The sequence below is a fragment of the Phyllostomus discolor genome, chromosome 1 (genome assembly GCF_004126475.2).
Source record: "Phyllostomus discolor isolate MPI-MPIP mPhyDis1 chromosome 1, mPhyDis1.pri.v3, whole genome shotgun sequence".
Lineage (NCBI taxonomy): Eukaryota > Metazoa > Chordata > Mammalia > Chiroptera > Phyllostomidae > Phyllostomus > Phyllostomus discolor.
Genome location: NC_040903.2, coordinates 163,286,370 through 163,307,337, shown reverse-complemented (window position 1 = coordinate 163,307,337; position 20,968 = coordinate 163,286,370). Strand labels below are relative to the sequence as shown.

Genomic DNA, 20,968 nt, shown 5'->3' with positions numbered 1-20,968 from the left:
GAAATAAACCCACACCTTGATAGTCAATATTTGACAGAGGCAGCAAGCATATAAAATGGGCTAAAGATAGTTTATTCAATAAATGGTGTTAAGAAAATTGGACAGATAATGCAGAATAATGAAACAAGACCACTTTTTTATGCCACACACAAGAATTAATTCAAAATGAATCAAAGACTTATATCTTAGTCTCAAAACCATAAAAACCATATGAGAAAACATAGGCAGCAAAATCTCAAACATTACTTGTAGCAATATGTTATAGGATATATCTCCCCAGGCAAAGGAAACAAAAGAAAAAAAAAACAAATGGGACCACATCAAACTAAAAAAGTTTTTGCACAGCAAAGGAAAACATTAAAATAAAAAACAACCCACAGAATGGGAAAATATATTCTCTGAAACATCTTATAAGGGATAAATATATCCAGTATTTATAAGGAACTTACAAAACTCAACACCAAGAAAACAACCCAATTAAAAAATGGGCAAAGGACCTGCATAACACTTCTCCAAATAGGATATACAGATGGCCAATAGGCATATGAAATGATGCTCAATGTCACTAATCATCAGAGAAATGCAAATTAAAACCGTAATGAGATATTTCACACCTGTCAGAATGTCTATCATCAATAAATCAACAAACAACAAGTGCTGGTGAGGATGTGGAGAAAGAGGAACATATTTGCACTGCGGGTGGGAATGCAGACTGGTGTAGCCACTGTGGAAAACAGTATGGAGTTACTTCAAAAAATTAAAAATGGATCCACCTTTTGACCCAGTGATCCTGCTTCTGGGAAAATATCCCAAAGAACCCAAAACACTAACTTGAGAGAATATATGTACCCCTATGTTCATTGCAGCATTACTTACAATCGCCAGGATATAGAAGCAGCCCTTGTCCATCAGTAGATGAGTGGGTAGAATAACTATTGGCCATTTACACAATGGAATACTACTTGGTGGTAAAAAAGAAATTTTGTGTCCCAGGTTCGATTCCCAGCCAGGGTACATTCCTGGGTTGCAGGCCATAACCCCCAGCAACCGCACATTGATGCCTCCTCTCTCTCTCTCTCTCTCTCTCTCCCCTCCCTAAAAATAAATAAATAAAATCTTAAAAAAAAAAAAGAAATTTTACCCTTTGTGACACTATGGATAGACCTGGTGTACATTATGCTAAGTGAAATAAACCAGTCAGAGGAAGACAAACACCATATGATTTCACTCATGTGGAACCCACCAAACAAATTGAACTAATAAGCAAAATAGAGAGACTCATAGATGGAGCCCGATGACAGCTAAAGGCAGGGAGAGGTCAGAGGGTGGTGGGATAAAGCAGAAAGGAAAAAGGACTAATGAACATGGACAACAGCGTGGTAATTGCCAGGAGGAGGTGGGTGTAAGGGGAATAAATGGTAATGGAAAAAATGAATAAAGAATAAATAAATCATAAAATAAATAAAATAAAAAATAAAGAAAAATTAAAAAAACCCAAACTATCCCATAATTAAAAAAACAAACCAAACCAAATCCAAAACAAAAGCACTATCCAAAAGACATAAGCTGAATATTGAAATTAAGTCTACAATCTCAAAAACAATTTTCTGAACATCTTATTTTTGCCTAAGGGTCTCTCTTAGCAATTTCTAGCCAAAACACCTCTGCTCTTTTTCAAGTTATTAAAAACTTGGAATTGGTTGTGGCTATAGCAAAACTGTCCTGGCCTAGAGTCCATTAGCCTTTCTTTGCCTTGTGCCTGGAATCTCTGTGGCAGAATGGGCCAAGATCAGACACCTGGGCTCTAGTTTCAGCTTTACTTCGTGGCCATTTGAGATTGAGCATAATTTTTTGAGAACCAGTTTTCTTATTCATAAAACAGGATTGATGATCTATCTCCCTTTTGTCTGGTTATCAGTAAGAGCTAACAAATGTTAGTGAGTTCACAAAGCTACAATAAACTCACTAAATAAATTTTTATTTTTAAAAATAGTGCATAGATATGTAGGTAATGTACAGAAAAGCAAATGATAAAATGCTTTAGTCACAGCCAGTGTTTTCTCTTTGATGTACAAGCAGCCTGTTTGGACTACAGGACATGGGTGAAGTAGAGTCGGCCACATTATCCAAGATGACTCATTGAAACAAGTCTGAGTTATTGTGCTTTGGCAACTGTAGTTTGAGCAAAGGTGTTTTTCAGTTTTCTTTCTGCTCACCAGTGAATGCTGGCTTCTCTGGAATACATTAAGAGTTTACGGGTATTTGTGTGTGTGTATGTGTCAGACTTTGGTGTTTATTTCTGCAATTCTAGAGGGGAGGGGAGGAGCTACAGAGGTCTCCTACTCAGGAAAAACAGCTTCTCCCGTTTTCCCTTAAGTTCCCAGTCCTCACCAAAAAGTAAATGCCAGCTAGGGGCAGTTAAGACAGGTATCAGAAGGCCATTTGAAGCAGTGACAGCTAATACACAAAGCATTATATTATTGTTATGCTTTTCAACGGAAATGTATAGTAAATATGTAATTACGTTATACTGAATAACACATTTGCGAAGCGTTCTTTGGTTTGGGGACATTGCATTAACACGTCAGGAGGACCTGGGGCAGCTGCACGTTGCCAGGGCTGCGTGTGTGGTGGTGGTGGTGACTGAGGAAGAGGGTTTGTGGGGCTGTGCAGCTCATTACCCCTTTCCTCCAGGGAAGCGCATCGACCTGCTTAGGTTCCCAGGGAAGGAGATGCTTTTTATCTCTGTTTCTACCCTGCTGTCTGGCCCTCTTGAGAAACTTGGCTTGGATCAAGTCCAGTTTAGATAATTCAGATCTGGCATGAATTTTTTTTTTACCTTACTTTATGTGTTATTTATGACCTCATTTTCTGCTTGGAGATTACCTAGTTATCCCTCTTAATAAACAAAATCAATGTCTGAAAACTCACTAATAGAAAAATATTAAGAGTGGGGGAAAATTGTTTAAAAATCCAGCAAATCCTATGTCCAATTTTCAGGTTCCCTTTTGTGCCATTGGGCCTGAAATAGAACCCGCAGGAGCAGCCTTAAGGGAAAAAAGGAAGGTAGCTTCCCTCAAGCTATAGGGGCTTTGAGGAAACATGAATTTATTTCAACCACAAGGGAGCTGGTAGTGAAAAGGACATCTTGGAATAGATAAATGCTATGAGGTGCTTTGGTAACCAGCATGCCTTGAAAACAGAACCCCAGTTCTTTAAGGGGTGCTCATGTGTGTGGCACAGTGGGAAAAAGGTTCAGTTTTAAGGTCAGTCCATTACAGGATTTTCCAAAGCAACAGATCTCTGATTATAAAATGTAAATCTACAAGGAAATAAGGATTCTATATACAAAATCTGAGCTTACATACTTTACTTTTCAGATAGTTTTTGTGGCAAGAAAGCTATGTTTTAACCACTTCTAAAAGGTTAACTACTGTAAATCCAGCACTTTCTAATAATCCTTGGGTAAAAATAACTTTAATCACAGAATTAGAAGGGTTTTAAGCTATATGATGTTCTCTGAAACAGTGGAAGGACTCCAGGACCTTCTTGCCATTTTTACAGGCTGCTGTAAATGCGCTTGATGGCATCGGCTTCTTCCTTATCAAGGATGCCCTTCTCCACATAAGCATCAGTTTGTTGGTTGATGAAGTCCCTCATCTTTGAAAGGTCATAATCTGAAAAATATCATTGTGGTATCATGAGAAAGAGCAGGAATGAGCAGCCCCATCACAGTGACTACCATTAACCAAGAAGCGTTCTGTTTGCCACCACGACCATCCCCATCTTTCACATCGAAAGACATTTCAGGTTTTGGCATTTACGTGGAGTTTTTCAGTTTAAAATCATGTGTATATGAATTATACTAGCTCATCTGCTCTCCAGCATCACACTTGCTAGGTGTTCAAGTGGGGACTACCACCCTCATCTGACCATGGAGGGAACAGGCTTGGAGACCAGGGCTTCACAAACTTGACCATTTATACCAGTCACCTGGGACTCTTGGGAAGTTGCAGATTTGCATTCAGGAACTCCAAGGTGGGGCCCCACATTCTGCATTTTTTTCCTGAATTTAATTAAAATTTTTTTCAATTACAGTTGACATTTAATATTATGTTAGTTTCAAGTTCCAAATAGCGTAGTGGTTTGACATTTATATAATTTATGAAGTGATCCCTCCTGATAAATCTAGTATCCACCTGGCACCATACATAGTACAGAATTATTGACTTTACTCCTGGCTCTAGAAGACAAAGCTTCCTGCTCCAGACATCCTGAGCCCAGATGCCCCCAACTTAGTACAGCCTTGAGTGCCAAGGTGAAGGTGATGGGGCAGAACCAGGAGCAATTTCTGCACCTGGCCAAGTCAGCCAAGGGGGTAGCCCTGGACATACTCATTCACCAGGTGCTGGAGGCTCACAGTGTCTACCTGTTTGGGCAACTGTTGGATATGCCTCATGTTAGACAGCTGGTGAGAGTGACCTCGCTTCCATATTCTGCCTGCTTACAGTGTTTGCTTACAGAACATAGGCTGACTGCTTAGCTGAAGCCTGGAATTTTCCCGCACTCACAGAGATTCAGAAGAATAAGCTTTGCCACCTATCAGTCATCACCCTAGCTGCTAAGTCAAGTGTATCCCATATGCAATGTTGCTGAAGGCTGTTGCCCCGCATAATGTGCGGCAGCTGGAAGACCTCTTCATTGAGGCCATATATGCTGACGTGCTTCATGGCTCCCTGGGCCAGTGCAACCAGTGGTTGGAGGTTGACTATAGTGTTGGGCAGGACATCCAGCACCAGGATCTCAGGGCCGTTGGCTGAACCCTACAGGAGTGGGTGTGGGCTGTGAGGTAGTGCTGCCAAGCACTGAGGAGCAGGTAAGCAGTGCCAACCAGCACAAGGAGCAGCAGCTGGGCCTGAAGCCACAGATTGAGAATGAGGTCACCAACCTTTAAAAAACCATTAAAGTTACTATAGCAGTAGCAGCTGCAGCCATTTATCAAGACCCTGAGCAACACCCGACTGAACCGCAGGAACCTGGCCAGCTGATAATCCTAGGTCCATGACCTTTCACTTCTCTTTTCTCCCCCACCCCCATGCATAGGTCACACCTTCTCTAGGGAGGAAGCAAGTACAAGTCATGTTTTTGTTGGTACTTCCTGTTTTATGTGACTTTCTTATGTGTTCTACTGTCCCCCTCACCCTTCTACCATGCTCTTTCTCCTATATTTTAAAGAGCCAGCATCTGTCCTTGAATAGGTGGGGCTGCTGTGTGCCCAGTATAACCCACATATGTTCCTTGTCCTATCACCTGCCCCTGCACCTGCAGGGTGATCCCCAATTCCTACTCTCTCTGCATCTGCAGAGCCACAGGGCTCCACCTTTGTTCCCACCCTGAGAGTTCTGGGAGCCAGTCTGCCATTCTAGGAGTCACTGGACACTCACATCCTAGAATTCTGTCGCACTACAGTTGTTTCCTCTCTTCTCACCTCCCCTTGGTCCTAGGAATGCTGCTGCTTCAGTGACCCCAGAGCCTAAGAAGGGCAGCTGTTTCCTGAGATGTTGAGAGATGGTTCTTTCTTGGCCCTGGCTACTTTGGAAAGCCTGACGGCAATCCTGGCTTCATATTCCCTCTTGTGAGTTTTGTGGGGAAGGGAAGGGGATATAGATTATATATATATTTAAGTATATATACATATATCTATATGTAACATAACACAGAAATAAATCTATAAGAGGTATATCTACAAAACACAATATTATTGACTATATTCCATATGCAGTACTTTACAGCCTCATGACTATTTTGAAACTGCTAATTTGTACTTTTTAATCCCTTCACCTTTTTTACCCAGCCCCCCTAAATCCCTCCCATCTGGCAACCTTCGGCTTGTTCTTTGTTATCTATGAGTTAATTTGTTTTGATTTTTTTGTTTGATTTTTTTATTCCATGTATAAGTGAAATCATACAGTATTCACCTTTCACTGTCTGACTTATTTCACTTAGCATAATACCCTCCAGGTCTGTCCATGTGGTGCAAATGGTAAGACTTCTTCTTCTTCTTCTTCATTGACTGAGTAATTTCATGGTATATATGTACATATGCACCACTTCTTCTTTATCCAATTGTCTATCAATAGACACTTAGGTTGCTTTCATATTTTGGCTTTTGTATATGAAATGTCCTTCTAGCCTTTGTTTTAAAGTCTATTTTGTCTGATATTCCGTATAAGTACTGCTACCCCAGCTCTTTTTTTTAACATCTTCACTTGCATGAAGTATCTATCATGAAGTTTTCTATCCCTTCACTTTCAGTCTGTGTGTGTCTTGGAGACAGCATATATAAGGGTCTTGTTTTCTTCTCATTTAGCCACCCTATGTCTTTGGACTGGAGCATTTAATCCATTTATATTTCTAGTAATTATTGATAGGTATGCAGTTATTGTCATTTTATTCATATTTTTATCTTTTTTCCTGTTCTTCTTAAGGAAGTCCTCACATTTCTTGAAATATTGGTTTGATGGTGAGGAACTTGTTTAATTGTTTCTTGTTGGAATAGATTATACATTTTAAATGAGCTGCCAGGATGTATAGAAGCTGCTAGTCTAGGAATCACACTTGGGGTTAGAAGACCCTAAAGCTTGAGTGGTAAAAGTTACGATCACAACCAGCTGTTTGACTTTTTGAACTCGTTACACTGGTTAGTCCCTGTTGAGGTGACAACCCACTTTTACATTTTTTTTTTCCAAACTAAGAATTACTTTGATTTTCACACTGTTTGAATTATAATCATGGGGCAAAAAGCCAAACTGTGACTTCTTTAAGGTTTCTCTGTCCTACTTAAACACACAAAAACCTGTGTAAACTATCAAACCACCTACCCCAAACAAAGGGATCCCCAAGTAAGGCTGCTTGTAGCACCTTTCTGAAGGCTTGAAAAGAAACCCACATCTTCCCTTGATTCTTTAAGCATTATATGCCCATTGTTTTAAAAAATAAAAGAGAGAAACATGAAAATCAAATGTAAATGACCTGAATCTTATTAATCATCGATAGCCACAGTTGGTATTTTGTTCTATTTCCTTTTAGTTTTTCAAATATATCTGTTTCAACCCAGAATTGAGATCACAGTGTGTATACAAACTTATGACTAGCTCCTTTCACCTAAATTTACACAGTGAGTATTAATATTCTTCATAAACACCATTTTTAATGGCTGTATGCAATACATCCTATGGAGGTACCAAAATGTACAACACAAATCCCTTGTGGGTGGGCATGTGGGTCTTCCGTACTTGGGGAAACCCCTCCAGATAGTGAGTTTCTTGAGGCTGAGGTCCTTGAGGACAGTGCCATTCCTCTTGGTGGCAGACAGCCCCTAGACCAGGACCTGCCTCCTTTCCATTTGTAAAGGGAAAAGCAAGGAGAGAATGGGGTACAAAGCTCAGAGTATTCCATGGCCCCTTTAGCTAGTTTGGGTCCCTTGGACATCTTTAAAACCCTGCGTGGGAAAAAGAAAGAAACCAAACCTAAGCCTGAGGACCTCTCTACAAGCACCGGGTGTTCATCATGTCAAGGTGAGCTGAGGCTTAGCCAGAGCTTGTTTCCACCAAGGAGGGTATTTGCTCCCCACTAGAGCCCAGCCTCGAGGATTAGAGATAATGCTCGGTATTGAGCACTTTGCAACCACCATCTGACCTGCTCCTCACAAAACCCCATGATTTTAGCATTAGTATTTCCATTTCAGAGATGAAGAAACAGGACAGAGGAGGTAAGTCACATGTGCTCAGGCTGTAGGGAGAGTCAGGTTCTGAACTAGGGTCAGTCTGTAGTCACTGCTTTGACCACTCTTCCCTTAAAGGCCACTCTGCGGCCTTTAAGTAGTGAACCTGGAACATTTAACTGGTGCAGAACAACCGTTCAGTAAGTTCTTGGGGCTTTTCTTTGTTTGACTTTCTGTCTTACTGAGGCACCGAATAGAGGACCAAGCTGAATGTGCACTTTGTGTTGCCTCACAAGCTGGTCCTGGCTGACTCACTGGTTCACACTAATACTCTTCAGACTTGGCTGCAGGGTCAACATCTTTAGTGGGACAAAGGGCAGACTCCCAAGGACAGATGTGAAGAGGTCCAGGTGATGTGAATGGACAAATGGGAAAATACTGTGCTTTCTTCTGAAGTGGAAGAACTGCATCTTTATGACTTAGCTCTCATTGCATGCCAGGAAAAGCGGCCTGGTGCAGACTAAAGGCTGTTAGCTGGTTTTGAGACACACAGGTCAGTCTCTACCTTGCTCATTTAAAAAGAGGTTTTAAGGTGGTGAGGCACAAAAGAAATAAGAAATAAGTGCTGTGATTTACTTTCTTAAAAGTACACTTTAAAAAAATGACAGCATAAGATGATTTTTATCATCATCCTCATTATCACATCACATGGACCTTTCTTTCCTGCACTTGGGAAGGAGATTCAGGTCCCCCAGACTCCTGTCAAACAAAGGGCATCAGCAGACATCAAGGAAGTCAGAACTGATAGGAAGTCAGTCAGTCTTTGCATTCACACAGGTGCGGCCACTGCATGGCCCCACAGGCTTTGAGAGATGACCCAAGTCTAGCCAAGCACATATGACGGCAGTGGAGAAAAAGCTCTCTGATTCTGCCTTCAGGAGGGTGTATGATGTCCGTCACCCTTGCTCTCTGGAGGCAGAAGGAAACATCCAACTCAACTCTGTCATTTTAAGTCTGCTCGCAGAGCCTTCGCAATGCAAGCACCAGAGTTCTGTGCATTTCGAGGTTGGTTGTTTCTTGAAGTGAAAGACTGAACTGCAGGATGTTCCTCATTATGACCAGGAGTTTGACTCATATGTTAATCAGTGACGGAAATAACATAAATAGCCCAAATTGTTGGACCATGGTATTTACACTTGTTTCAGAATGCATTCTGGCCCCTACTATTACACTGATTCTAAGATGAACATTTAAAAAATTTTCAAGTCTTCGCAGTCAGTCACTGATGGCATGTTGTATACTTTTTCTTCCTTATGGTGCATTAAACAATGTGCATTTTCTGATCAATGGGAGATTTGATGAACTACAGTTCACGTGAATTTTAACAGAATGGACAGCCTGTAAATCCACAATTATGTTGAGCCAAATAAAATGAATAGGTGTGAAGACCTGATAATTGTTTCCATTTTGCTCAACTTACAAACCCCCAAGCTAAATGGGGCTGAAAATACCTCTTCCTCCCACTGTGCTCCATCTATCTCGGTGGTTCTGAAACTTGGCTGCATGGTGAAAAGACAGGGGGGTTCAAAAAATATTGATGCCTGGGTCCCTGTCCTCGAGTTTCTGATTTACTGATGCCCCCTGGGCAGCAGGATATATAGAAGCTACGCATGTGGTTTGAATGCACTTTAAGGGTTGAGAAGTACTGTTCGTTTCACTTTAAAAGCATCAGTTTGCAACTGCTATGGTCAGACACCTAGGAATCATACTGGACTGTCTGTCTACATAGCTCTTGAGTTTTTTCCTTCTTTATTTCCTCGGCCTTGCCCTGGCTTAAACCCCATCAGTTCTGCTCTAGATCCTTGCCTCCTATTTCTCTCCAGCCTTCTGGGGTCTTATTTTTTCAATCTGTAACCATATTACATGTCAGATAGATTTCTCAGTTCTTAACTGGGTTTTCAGAGCTTAAATAAGCCCTAATTTAGGCTCCTCTGGCTAAAACAAACCTCCTTTGCAGGGTGCATAAGCCTGTTCCTGACCCCTGCCCCCCTGCCCCACCTTCCCAGCCCTGTCTGTGGTCCGCACCACAGACACGCAATGGTCCTGGGAAACTGAATAGCTCCAATACTCAAAATGTATCACTCTCTTTTGTCCCTTTGTGTTTTGGTAACCAGTGCTCCCTTGCCTCCATCTCTCCTCACTTACCTTTCCAGTGAAGGCTTTTGCCCAGCCCTTTCTCCCAATGATCTCTGTCCCGGTAAGACGTGCCCCCTCCTCTCATTGCCCTTGCACCACCACACCTGTCTGTGCCAGCTCCCAGCAGGGCCAACCATGCTTTACTGATGCTGTGAGCGCCTTGTGGGGAGGGTGTGCTGTATTTTACTGTGCTTCACATTTCTGGCACTCAGAACAGAGCCCACTTAGTGCTGTGTTTTAAGTGAGCAAGTGACTGCTTTCCTGACTGCCGAGTGAACCTCATGTGTGCTCAGAAAATGCCTATGTTTGCAATACTTCAAGAAAGGGGAGCGGGGGAGTAGACAAAACAAGACTGGCAAAATGTTGATAATTATTGACAGTGGGTGATGGATACATGGGGATTCATTATACTAGTCTGTCTACTTTTGTTTGACATTTTTTTCATCATAAAGTGTCAAAAAAAAAGGGGGAAATGCCTTTGTTTGAAAGCCTGGCTTGAAAAATAAAAGAAATATAGGTTCTCTTCTACATCTGAGAAGTGCTGGAATCTTTCTGGAATCTGAGAGGAGACTTTAGCCTAATTTGATTGTGGGAATATTTATTTGACAAGAACCTCTGACAAATGGGTGAAATTTGCAAGTTATAAGCATACTCAAGCCTTACCTTCTTTATTTCCTTTTTTGTTGTGTTTCTTCAACCATTCGATATTTTTTCTGATGGCTTCCAAATAGGCTTCTGTTTTCCCTGGAAAAGGCAAGAGACCCATATCAAACACTCATAAAATACCACTGCATCTCTTTTTAAAGACTACACTTATGTTTAAAGTCATAGACAAAATATTGGCATTATCGAGCATGTATGAGGTGGTATCCCTAATAACGGTAGTGTGCATATGTGTGTGGGGAGGGGTGTCAAGGAGAGTGGGTGGGGATAAGATTCTAGGAGGCAGGACCAAGCTGGTAAGTGTCAAGGACCCACTATTCCCCTACACAAATAAGTACAATTTGATGTCCTGGCAGAGAAGTGTTTGTAGGCTGTTTTTTTTTTTAAAAGAATTGATTTATTTATTTTAGAGAGATGGTGAAGAGAGGGAGAAAGAGAGGGAATGAAACATCAATGTATGGTTGCCTCTAGCACACCCCATACTAGGGAATATGGCCTACAACCCAGGTATGTGCCCTGAGTGGGAATCAAACCAGCAATGCTTTGGTTCACAGGCCTGCGCTCAGTCTACTGAGCTACACCAGCCAGGGCCGAAGTGTCTGTATTTAATTCACTGGATAGATGGCTCCTTATAATTCATAGAGTGGGTCATTTATGGTTAGGGATAGTTCTTCCAAACCGAGGAGAATTGTCAGGTCAAGACCTGAATCCGAGTGGCAGATACTATTCATCACCGAGTAAGTGATGATAAAAGTAAGTCCAAATGTGCGGCTTTGTGTAAGCTGTTATGCAAGTCTTCAGCTCACTTCTGGTAGGGAGTGTGTAAAAATTTAGATAAAGAGGCGACCCAAACCTCATTTCAAGATTTGGATGGTGAACGTTACAAGTCATTCTAGTAAAGCTTCCCTGGACCTAAGCTGTTTTCTGATGGGCCTCAGCTGTGGTGGGAGACTAGCAGGCATCACTGAACTACCTGCTGTATGATGGCCTTTGCGTGCCTTATTACTTGTGAATCAGTATTATCGTCAACGTAGAGATGAGGAAGCTAAGGCGCAGAGAGACTAAGTGACTTGGCTGAGGCCACACAGGAAATAACAGAGCTGGAACTGGGCCTCTGATCTTGCCAAGTTTTGGCTACAGGCACCATTCTGAAAGACTCTACCTGTATTTAGACATGAACACTGATGTATCCTTGTTCCATCTCAAAGAAATCAACCATCCCCTTAACCAAGTGAGGTCCCTAATGCTCAGAGTGTCTGTGAGAGACCAGAGAGTCTAAAGAGTACTGAATGGCCTAAGAAAAGAGGCTTTCAAAGTGTAGGGCCTCTGCAAAAGTAATGTAATGTCAAGGCTTAGTGTGGTGGCCACCTATTCTGAGCCCCCTTTGAGCCCTCTTACCTCTAGTCTACTGTCCAGACTTCATGGTTGAACTACCTGTACCATATGCTTTTAATGTGCTGGGAGCTGTGCATTGTGCTTCAAAATGCATTATCTCTTTCACTCTTCACATCAACCTTTTAAGGCATTACTATATTATCCCCATTTTAAAGACAAAGAAACTAAGACATAGACAGGTAAAAAGTAATATGCCGAAGATCACATGGCTAGTAAGTAGTAGATCCAGGTTTGAACATGGGCACATCTGACTATACAGGCCATGAGCAATAACACTGCCTTAAGCTCTGACAATATTCTGAGGGTCCAATATGGCAGCACAGTAGGTGGAAGTTATACTCATTTCCTCTCAGGACCAAACTAGAATTACAACTAAAATATAGAGCAAGCAACCTGAATAACCATCTGAACATTTGCTGACAGAAGTTTTAGACCCAAGGATTTAGAGAAGAAGCCACATCAATATTGGTAGGAAGGATGGAGTCTCAAAAAGGGCGGGCCCTGCCCACACAGATAGTGGCTGAGATCCTGGAGGGATATCTCAGCTGCAAGGTGCCCCCTGAGAAGTGTGAAGTCTCAACTCAAGCCAAGCTCCCCAGCCCAGAGCACCAGGCACCCACATAACATCTGGCTGTGAATCATAGGGGATTCTGTCTGCCAGGGAGAGACAAGTCTGCTAGAGACACAGATGGCTTCTTAAAGGGATAATGCACAAAATCTCATTCTCAGCCACTCTCTCTCTGGGCTCTGGCAAAGAGTGGGTGGAGTAGACTAGAGTTGTGTGAGAGAGACTGGGGTTTGTGGCTTGGAAAGAGGGCAGAAGAAACAGCCGCCAGGATCCCTGTGCTGAGTCCCTCTCCCACACCACAGATGCCATCTTTCTTGGGGGGAGCACTCTCTTCTTTATAGCATCAGCCTGGGGGAATGCATTAGCTTTACCCTCCTGATTCCTGGTGGCTCTGCAGAATCTGAGACAAACAGTTGTGTGGCTCTGGGACAGGGGCTCCACCTTCCCCTAAGCCTGAATGGCACCTCCCCCTCACAGGAGATCCGTTAGCCCCACACTCCTGACTCCCTGTGGCCCCTATCTGGCTGAGATTAGGCTCCTGGAAGAATCTGGGGCAGGCTGAGTTGTGTGGCTGTAGGACAGGGCCATTGTTCCTTGCACATATGACCAATGCAGATCTTCCACTCACATAGCCAAATATTGGTCTGTCTGGGCCTGGTAAACTCTGCTGGCCTCACCCTGATGACTCCCTGAGACCATGCTCCAACAGAGAGGTGTGCAAGCACCCCATGGGTGGCAGCTAGACTCAGTACACCTTAGGACATTTGCTGAGTGACCTGAGACCCAACACTGACACTGAGCTTGAATATATATCAGTCTGATAAACACCACTCATCCTTACCCTGTGACTCACTGAGAATGTACCTCATACACTTTGAGTATGGCCAGAGTCTCCTTCAGTGACTGAGCCTAAAAGGCAGCTGGAAAGTGGAGGAAGGCAGAGGTAGATCTTGGGGTGCCTTGGGACTTTTGCTGACTTGTCCCTGGGCCTGGTGCTGATAAAAGCTGGTCTTGGTGTGCAGCTTGGTCCTTTGCATACACACCCAGGTCCATCAAGGGCAGCCACAAACTGTGGATCACTCTATAGCTCCAAACAGGTTGCCCAGGACCAGTTATAAGCAGCATGTGACATTGACTGCACCAGAGTCCCTCCCAAGAGGCCCCAGAACCAACACACCTAATGGCCAGCTTCAGACAACAGAGCAGGATCTAATTCGCTTTACAAGCAACAATCCAAAGGAGACCTCCAGGGCCACCAAACCCTGCTGAGGTGAATTCTAGTTTGTGCAGTCAGTACTTGCACAGCAAGCAGCTCATACACAGTGGTCAAGGTTGATCCTCACTGTTAGCCAGTCTGAGGGTGGACCCCATGCATGAATTGACCAATAGCAATCAAGAGTCAATTACAACAGGAGGGCTCATGTAACCCAAACAAGGGACATTCTGGAGCTCTCAGCTCAGGTGATCAAGGAGACTGTGCCACTGGGTCCCACAGGACACCTAGTACATAAGCCCACTCTGCCGAGACTGTAACAGATAGCAGATCCACCTAATATACAGAAACAAACACAAAGGGGCAGCCAAAATGAAAAGACAAAAAAAAAAGCCCCAAATGAAAGAAGAGGAGAAATCTCCAGAGAAAAGAGCTAAATGAAATGGAATTGTAAGAAAATATTATGAACGACTATATGCCAACAAACTGGACAATCTAGATGAAATGGATAAATTCCTAGAAACATACAATCTTCTAAAACCAACTCAGGAAGAATTAGAGAATCTGAATAGACAGTTTACACCTAATGAAACTGAAGCAGGGAAGGGGAAAAAAAACACCTCATAACAAACAAAAGTCCTGGACTGGATGGCTTCCCAGGTGAATTTTACCCAATAGTCAAAGAAGTTATACCTATCCTTCTGAAACTGCTCCAAAAAATTCAAGAGGAGGGAAGACTTCCAAGCTCATTTTACAAAGCCATAATTGTCCTATTTTCAAAACCAGATAAAGGCACCAAAAAGAAAGGAAATTTATGCTAATATTCCTGATGGACATAGACTGCTAAAATCCTCAACATAATATTAGCAAACCAGATCCAGCAATGCATTAAAAAGATCTTACACCTTGATCAAGTGGGATTTATCTCAGGGATGCAAGGTTGGTACAATATCCGCAAATCAATAAATATGATACACCACTTAAACAAAATGAAAGATAAAAACCACATAATTATATCAGTAGACACAGAAAAAGGCATATGATAAAATCTAGCACCCATTTATGATAAAAACTCTCAGCAAAATGGGCATAGAGGTAATATACCTAAACATAATAAAGGCCACTTATGACAAACCCACTGCCAGCATCATACTCAACAGGGTAAAAACTGCAGGCATTCTCCTTAAGATCAGAGACCTCTATTTCTTGCCTGCTGATGTACTCCCATGCCTTGAATAAAGCCTGAGCCATAGTAGGCTCTCAGTAAATATTAGTGTAATGATATAAAAGCTTTTTACACAGTAGCCAAATTGTAATCAGAAAATTGCTTGGTGAGCATGGAATCAAAACTAGAGAAAATACAATTTTTGAGGTAGAAATGGCTAGATTACCTTTCTTTCTTTTTTAACAAAAAATAAACTATTTGAAAGCCTTGAAATTTAACAAATTCTGAATTTAAATGATGGTTATATCAGAGATATATTTAAGTACCTACAAATGTGCTAGACATACTATATCCATATGTCACTTAATCTTCACAGAGCCTTATTAAATAAGCATTATTGTTCCCTTTTTACTCACAAGGAAACCGAGGCTTGCAGTTAAGTGACATGCTTACGGGGACATGGCTGAGTAACAGTCAGAAACTCGTCTGGGACCAGAACAAGCCTCTGATGAGTGGAGCTGGGTAAAATCTACCTTTTAGACCAATAAGGCGGTGGTTCTTGGATGTGGGTGCATGTTAGAAGTCATCTTTTTAGGATTCACCCTTTCATTTAAAAATAAGTAAAACTTCCAATGCCCAGGTCATTCCTTCCCTGTACCAATTAAGTCAGAACATCTGGGGGGTATGGACCAAGCACCACTGTTTTTTTTTACAGACAGTCCTAAGATGAGTCACATGTGCAGTAAAGTCTGGGAACCACTGCCATTGGCATCGGACCTCCACCCATGTACTGGAGCACTGCGGCCAGGGGATTAAGATTAGGTGTTCCTCTGCCCTTGGAGAGAAGCAGCTACTTCCTATTTACATGGTCTCTTCTCAGGAGCTGCAAAGCAAATCTTTTATTTACACAGTGTGCACTGAAAACCCAGGAGAGTCCACTTGGGAAAACTGGACTATTATTTTCCAATTTACTTCAGCTTCCTTTGGAAAAAAATAGCTCATGGCTGAGGTAATATGGCACAAGCCTTAGAACATATGCTGAAGCAGATGGGCAGAGGGCCAGAGTAAAGAGGCAGTCCTGCTTTTCTGGTTGTTCTGGTTTTCAGCGGTGCAAAAGTAATATCTCTTTTTGTACATGAATTTGTCCTGCCCCTGATATGCTATCGTGATCTGCATCCCCTTAAAAAAATTGTAGAAATAAAGAGAGTTAAACTATTGAATACTGGATATACTAAAGATATTAGATCTTATAAAAGAGTGGTTATAAAAAATAAAGTTTAATAGGTGAGGCTTAAAATTCTTATAGGGGGAAGATTATATGACCATAATGTTGAGCTGCATTAAGCAAAGCAACTAATACCGATATCGTGGTTGCCAGTATGGGCCCCAGAGCCATTCAATTCAAGAATTTCTGCACAATGATGACATTTCATACGTCCAAAATATGCAGCATGGAATTTTGGGATGAGCACTGAATGGGGGTCAAGGAACAGGAGTTTAAGGCCCAGCTCTGCCACCCTTTGGCTGTGAGATCTTGGGTGAGTCCCTTCATCTCCTAAGCTTTGGTTTACTTACTTGTAAATGAAGGGCTGAATCCTAAAAAGATAGTTCGTGGTTTCTACATCTGGGAAGAAACTCCCCTCTGCAGTGTTTGGAAAACCTGCGTAGATGGCAGGTCTCTGTGCCTGTGCTTAGCTCTCGGCACACTCGCTGACTCACAGGGGAGAAGACTGGACTCACTACTTTGGGCTACTTCTAGCTATCTTTGCTACTTCTAGCAAAATGCCTTAGGACTTGAATAAAAGCATGAATTTCCTCCACTTATGTTGCTTTAAAAATAAGATCCACATGAGTTAGTCAGTTTATCGATTTATTAATTAAGTAGGCTACCTTCTCTTTTCTGGCTTCTGTAAAAGTATGGAAATGATAGGATATTTAGGTGAAAGGTAACTTAGAGATTACTTTTTAAACCCAATTTCATTATGTGGCCATAAACCTGACAAATGATAGAACTGGAAAGAGTATTATAAGGTTTATCTCATCCCTTGGATGATTTAAAAAAATATTTTCAGTGACTCATAAAGTAGAAGTGAATGAAGAAATATCAAACTGGCAAAGAAAAAGAGCATGCTTAGGTCATTCAATAAAGTTTTAAAGTACTTTACTTTGGTCTTCAGAGAGTAATTTACTTAAAAAGTTAAGCAACTTTATAGATATGGTTGAAATGATAAATTCAATTTCATTGGCATAGCCCTAAATTTAGGACTAATTATCAAATCATTAAATACCTGCACCAATTAAAAATCAATATTTTAAAATATTATTCTTAATGAGTCCCTATAGAAAACAAGAGTTTAAATGGTTAAACTAAACAATATTCAAAGGTGAATGTGTCATTTTCATCATTGGTGATTCAATTGGATCTTTTTACATTGTCTGCCTACAATGAAATACATGTAAACATGCTCTGTAAGTTGAAGGGTGATATAAAGTAGGGTATTATTATTATTGTTATTATTATTCCTGTTTCACAAAGACCCAACATATGCTTGGCATGGTTAATAAATATGTGCTGCCACACCTCACATTGCAAGACTAAAACAGACTCTCTACAGATATTCCTGCCAATGTGTCTTGCTTATGATTAATTTCTTAAGTGGTTTTAGCTGGGCCATTAGCTCATCCCTTGCTGTGCTCTGTAATGTCCTTCAGCTTTATCTCTGAAGGAAGCCTGTCCTACATACTCCTGATTCAATAAAAGGGATGTAGCTTGTGTTACACTTGCCCTCACATGGGTTAAGAACTACTCAAGGTCATTTCAAAGCTTGCTTGAGTCCTCAAAGTCAGGCAGTGGTTCTTGTATTCTTTCTGTAGCTCTACTTCCTGAACACAGTGGCAGGCAGGCCATGGGAATAAATGTTTATTTGTTGCTGAATAAATATCTTAGAAAACCCAGTCAACCCTAATTTCCTCCACATGGATGCTTTTATTTTTCTGCCTAAAGACAAGTGTTTCCTCAGTGGACTTTATAACAGAGAAACAAAACTGATTTTGAAAAAAGTGCAATAAAGCAACTATGAATACAAAGGTATATATCATAATATGAATTGGAGGGGATTAATTACATTTTTTTCAAGAAATATTTGCCTGTGGCTTAGAGCTCCGTTTGGTATTTTCTAAACTGTACTAGCATCATGTTTCCTTATCCCAGAGTAATAGTGGTCAGGAGTAGCATGAATAAATTAAATCTCTAAATAATGAGTCCCAAATCCCTACCCTCTTTTTAATGTTTCAGGAGTGCCATCACACAGAGTGACACTGAATGGATGGAGTTTCTCTCTCCTCTCTCCCCATTATTATCTCATGGAAATTTTAATGAGAAAAAGAAGTCTAACCTCATCATTAGTCTCCACTCTCATCCTAAACAGGCATAGTAGGCGATCAAGAATCAACTCCTTCATATTCCTTTTTAGCATAATATTTTCCTAAAACAAGCAAAGAGACCCGTCAGCACCCATTTCTAGGAATATTTGCACAGTCTATAAGGTGTTGTCTTAGGCACTGGACATGCAGTCTCAGCAAGTTAAAGGACCTAGACAATTGCTTGCTGTGTTCTAGGGAAATACATTCGTTACACATGGGTTGCTTTCAGGGGAGATGATTCAGACATACTGGGTTTCTGTTGGAATGAGCTGTAGCGTTTTTTGCTGCCTAATTTCTGGCTCTCTGTTTCAGGCCAAAGGACCACTCTCTTCCTGGTTAGCTACCTCTCAGAAGTTTACCACTCATCTTCCATGTCATTACCTATTAAGATAGCCACCATGAAAAAATAGAAAATCAAAGTGTTGATGAAGATGTAGAGAAATTAGAACACTTGGACACTGATGATGGAAATATAAAAGGGTACAGTTGCTACAGAAACAGTATGGATTTCCTTAAAAAATTAAAAATAAATGATCATATGATTTGGCAATTCACTTCAGGAATATTACTTCCAAAATTGAATGTAGGACCTCAAGGAGATATCTGTACATCCATATTCACAGCAACATTATTCACAATGTCCAAAAGTTAGAGGCAACCCAAGTGTCCATAGACAAACAGATGGATAAATAAAATATATATACATTCAATGAAATATCATGCAATCTTTAACAGGAAGGAAATTCTGACATTTGCCACAATATAGATGAGACCTGAGGACATTATGCTAAATGAAATAAGCCAGTCAGAAAACAACAAACACTGTAAGATTCCACTTATATGATGTACCTAATTAGTCAAATTCAGAGATAGAAAGTAGAATGGTAGTGACCAGGGGCTGGGGAAGGAGGGGAAATGAGTAGAGTTTCTGTTTTGCCTGAAAGAGTTCTGAAAATGGATGGAGCTGATGGCAGCACAACAGTACAAATTTACTTTATGCCACTGACCTGTGCACTTAAAGTGGTTACGATGGTAAAATGTGTGTTGTAGCCCTGGCTGGCGTAGCTTTGTGGATTGAGCGCGGGCTGGGAACCAAAGTGTCCCAGGTTCGATTCCCAGCCAGGGTACATTCCTGGGTTGCAGGCCATAACCCCCAGCAACCGCACATTGATGTCTCTCTCTCTCCCTCTCTCTCTCCCTCTCTCCCTCTCTCTCTCTCTCTCTCCCTCTCTCTCCCCTTCTCCCTCCCTCTCTTCCCTCTCTAAAAATAAATAAATAAAATCTTTAAAAAAATTAAAAAATGTGTTGTGTGTATTTTAACACAATTTCCAAAAAAAAAAGGATTAAAGTTTATCACTGATCCAGAGTGGGTCTAGGATTGAGTAGAAGTATCAAGACAGCGTGGCTGGTCTACGGAGTCAACAAACAGGGCACATATCTCACCAATCCCTTTCCACTGCCCATGACAAACATTGTTAGTCAGTCATTCCAATACCCTTTCCTCCTGAGCCCAGAAGCAACATCATAACCATTCTTAACACAGGCTACTAGCAAACCATTTGACTTGGTATGTCAGCTTTGCTGGCATAGGAGAAAATTGTGAATATCTTCGAAATCCATGCCAGAGCAAAGGAGGGTATGATAATATAAAACTTTACAAGACAGGAAAAATCAACATGGACTTGATATACTAAGAAAAATTTCTTTTTCAGCACTGTCTCAAAAAGTCCTGAAATAACTGAAATCAAAGCATTGGCTTTGGCCAATTTGAACCCACATAACCCAGGTTCAGGTCTCTATAAATGAATCAGAACTCTTTGAAGGAGAATTGATGTCAAGTTTTGGGACAGGAAAATTCAGAATGGATCTAGGATATCCTATTGTTGCCAGAGAGCAAAGATGATTTAGAAAACCACTGATCAGTGCTTAAAAGGACAAAAGACAAACTTGGGGACAGGGCTCCTACTGCCCAAGATATACCCACGTCAGCATAAAGTCATCATCATCATCATCATCTAGAACACACACAAAAGTGGAAAAAGTTAACATAGTAGGGATATAAAACAAAAATGATAATTTTGTTGCTTTTATTAAGTTATAAGGTATTGACTCCATAGCCAATCTCTTTCTTTTCTATTTAATACAAAAACACTGTTAAGCATTGGTTCTGTCAAGTAGGAATGAGAACCTGTTTCTATCCATATGAGCAGGGAAGATTGGGCAATGTAAGTGGGTTGAGCAGTTGATTAAAAATTAAAGCTATCCTGTGAACACGATCGGCTCTGTGACCTCATGTCATACTATAGCAGGGAACAAGTAAAGTCTATCAGTTCATTAATGATTATATTATACACAATAAACAATAAAAAGAGAACCCAATGGTGTGTTTTCAGATGATAAATTAGCTGAATGCCATGCCCACTCTCCAAGAGAGTGCAAGGACCCACTCCCTCAGCCCTTAGGGGAAATAACCTCTAGATGACCCTACTAACAAGATGCTAAGACGTAAGTAAAGTGCCAGTTATACCAAAGAGGTCAACATATAGTGACAGAAAAATGAGGCAGGTTCATGCCATGTGTTCACAATTTCTAATAAAAACAACAACAATACTGAATTTCAAA

At 41.2% G+C, this 20,968-nt stretch overlaps 1 protein-coding gene and 1 pseudogene across 1 annotated transcript in view; one reads left to right on the top strand and one right to left on the bottom strand.

Moving 5' to 3' along the window:
* Window positions 1–1,986: 1,986 nt before the first annotated feature.
* SCG3 (secretogranin III) overlaps window positions 1,987–20,968 on the bottom strand; it is a 40,060-nt gene continuing 21,078 nt past the window's right edge. The window contains exons 11-12 of the mRNA XM_028508080.2: window positions 10,583–10,663; window positions 1,987–3,677 (exon numbers count right to left, since the gene is read on the bottom strand). Of these exons, the coding sequence (XP_028363881.1) occupies window positions 3,559–3,677; window positions 10,583–10,663 (200 nt within the window). The 3' untranslated portion in view covers window positions 1,987–3,558. The remainder of the gene's footprint in view (window positions 3,678–10,582; window positions 10,664–20,968) is intronic.
* LOC114491510 lies at window positions 4,211–5,065 on the top strand (annotated as a pseudogene).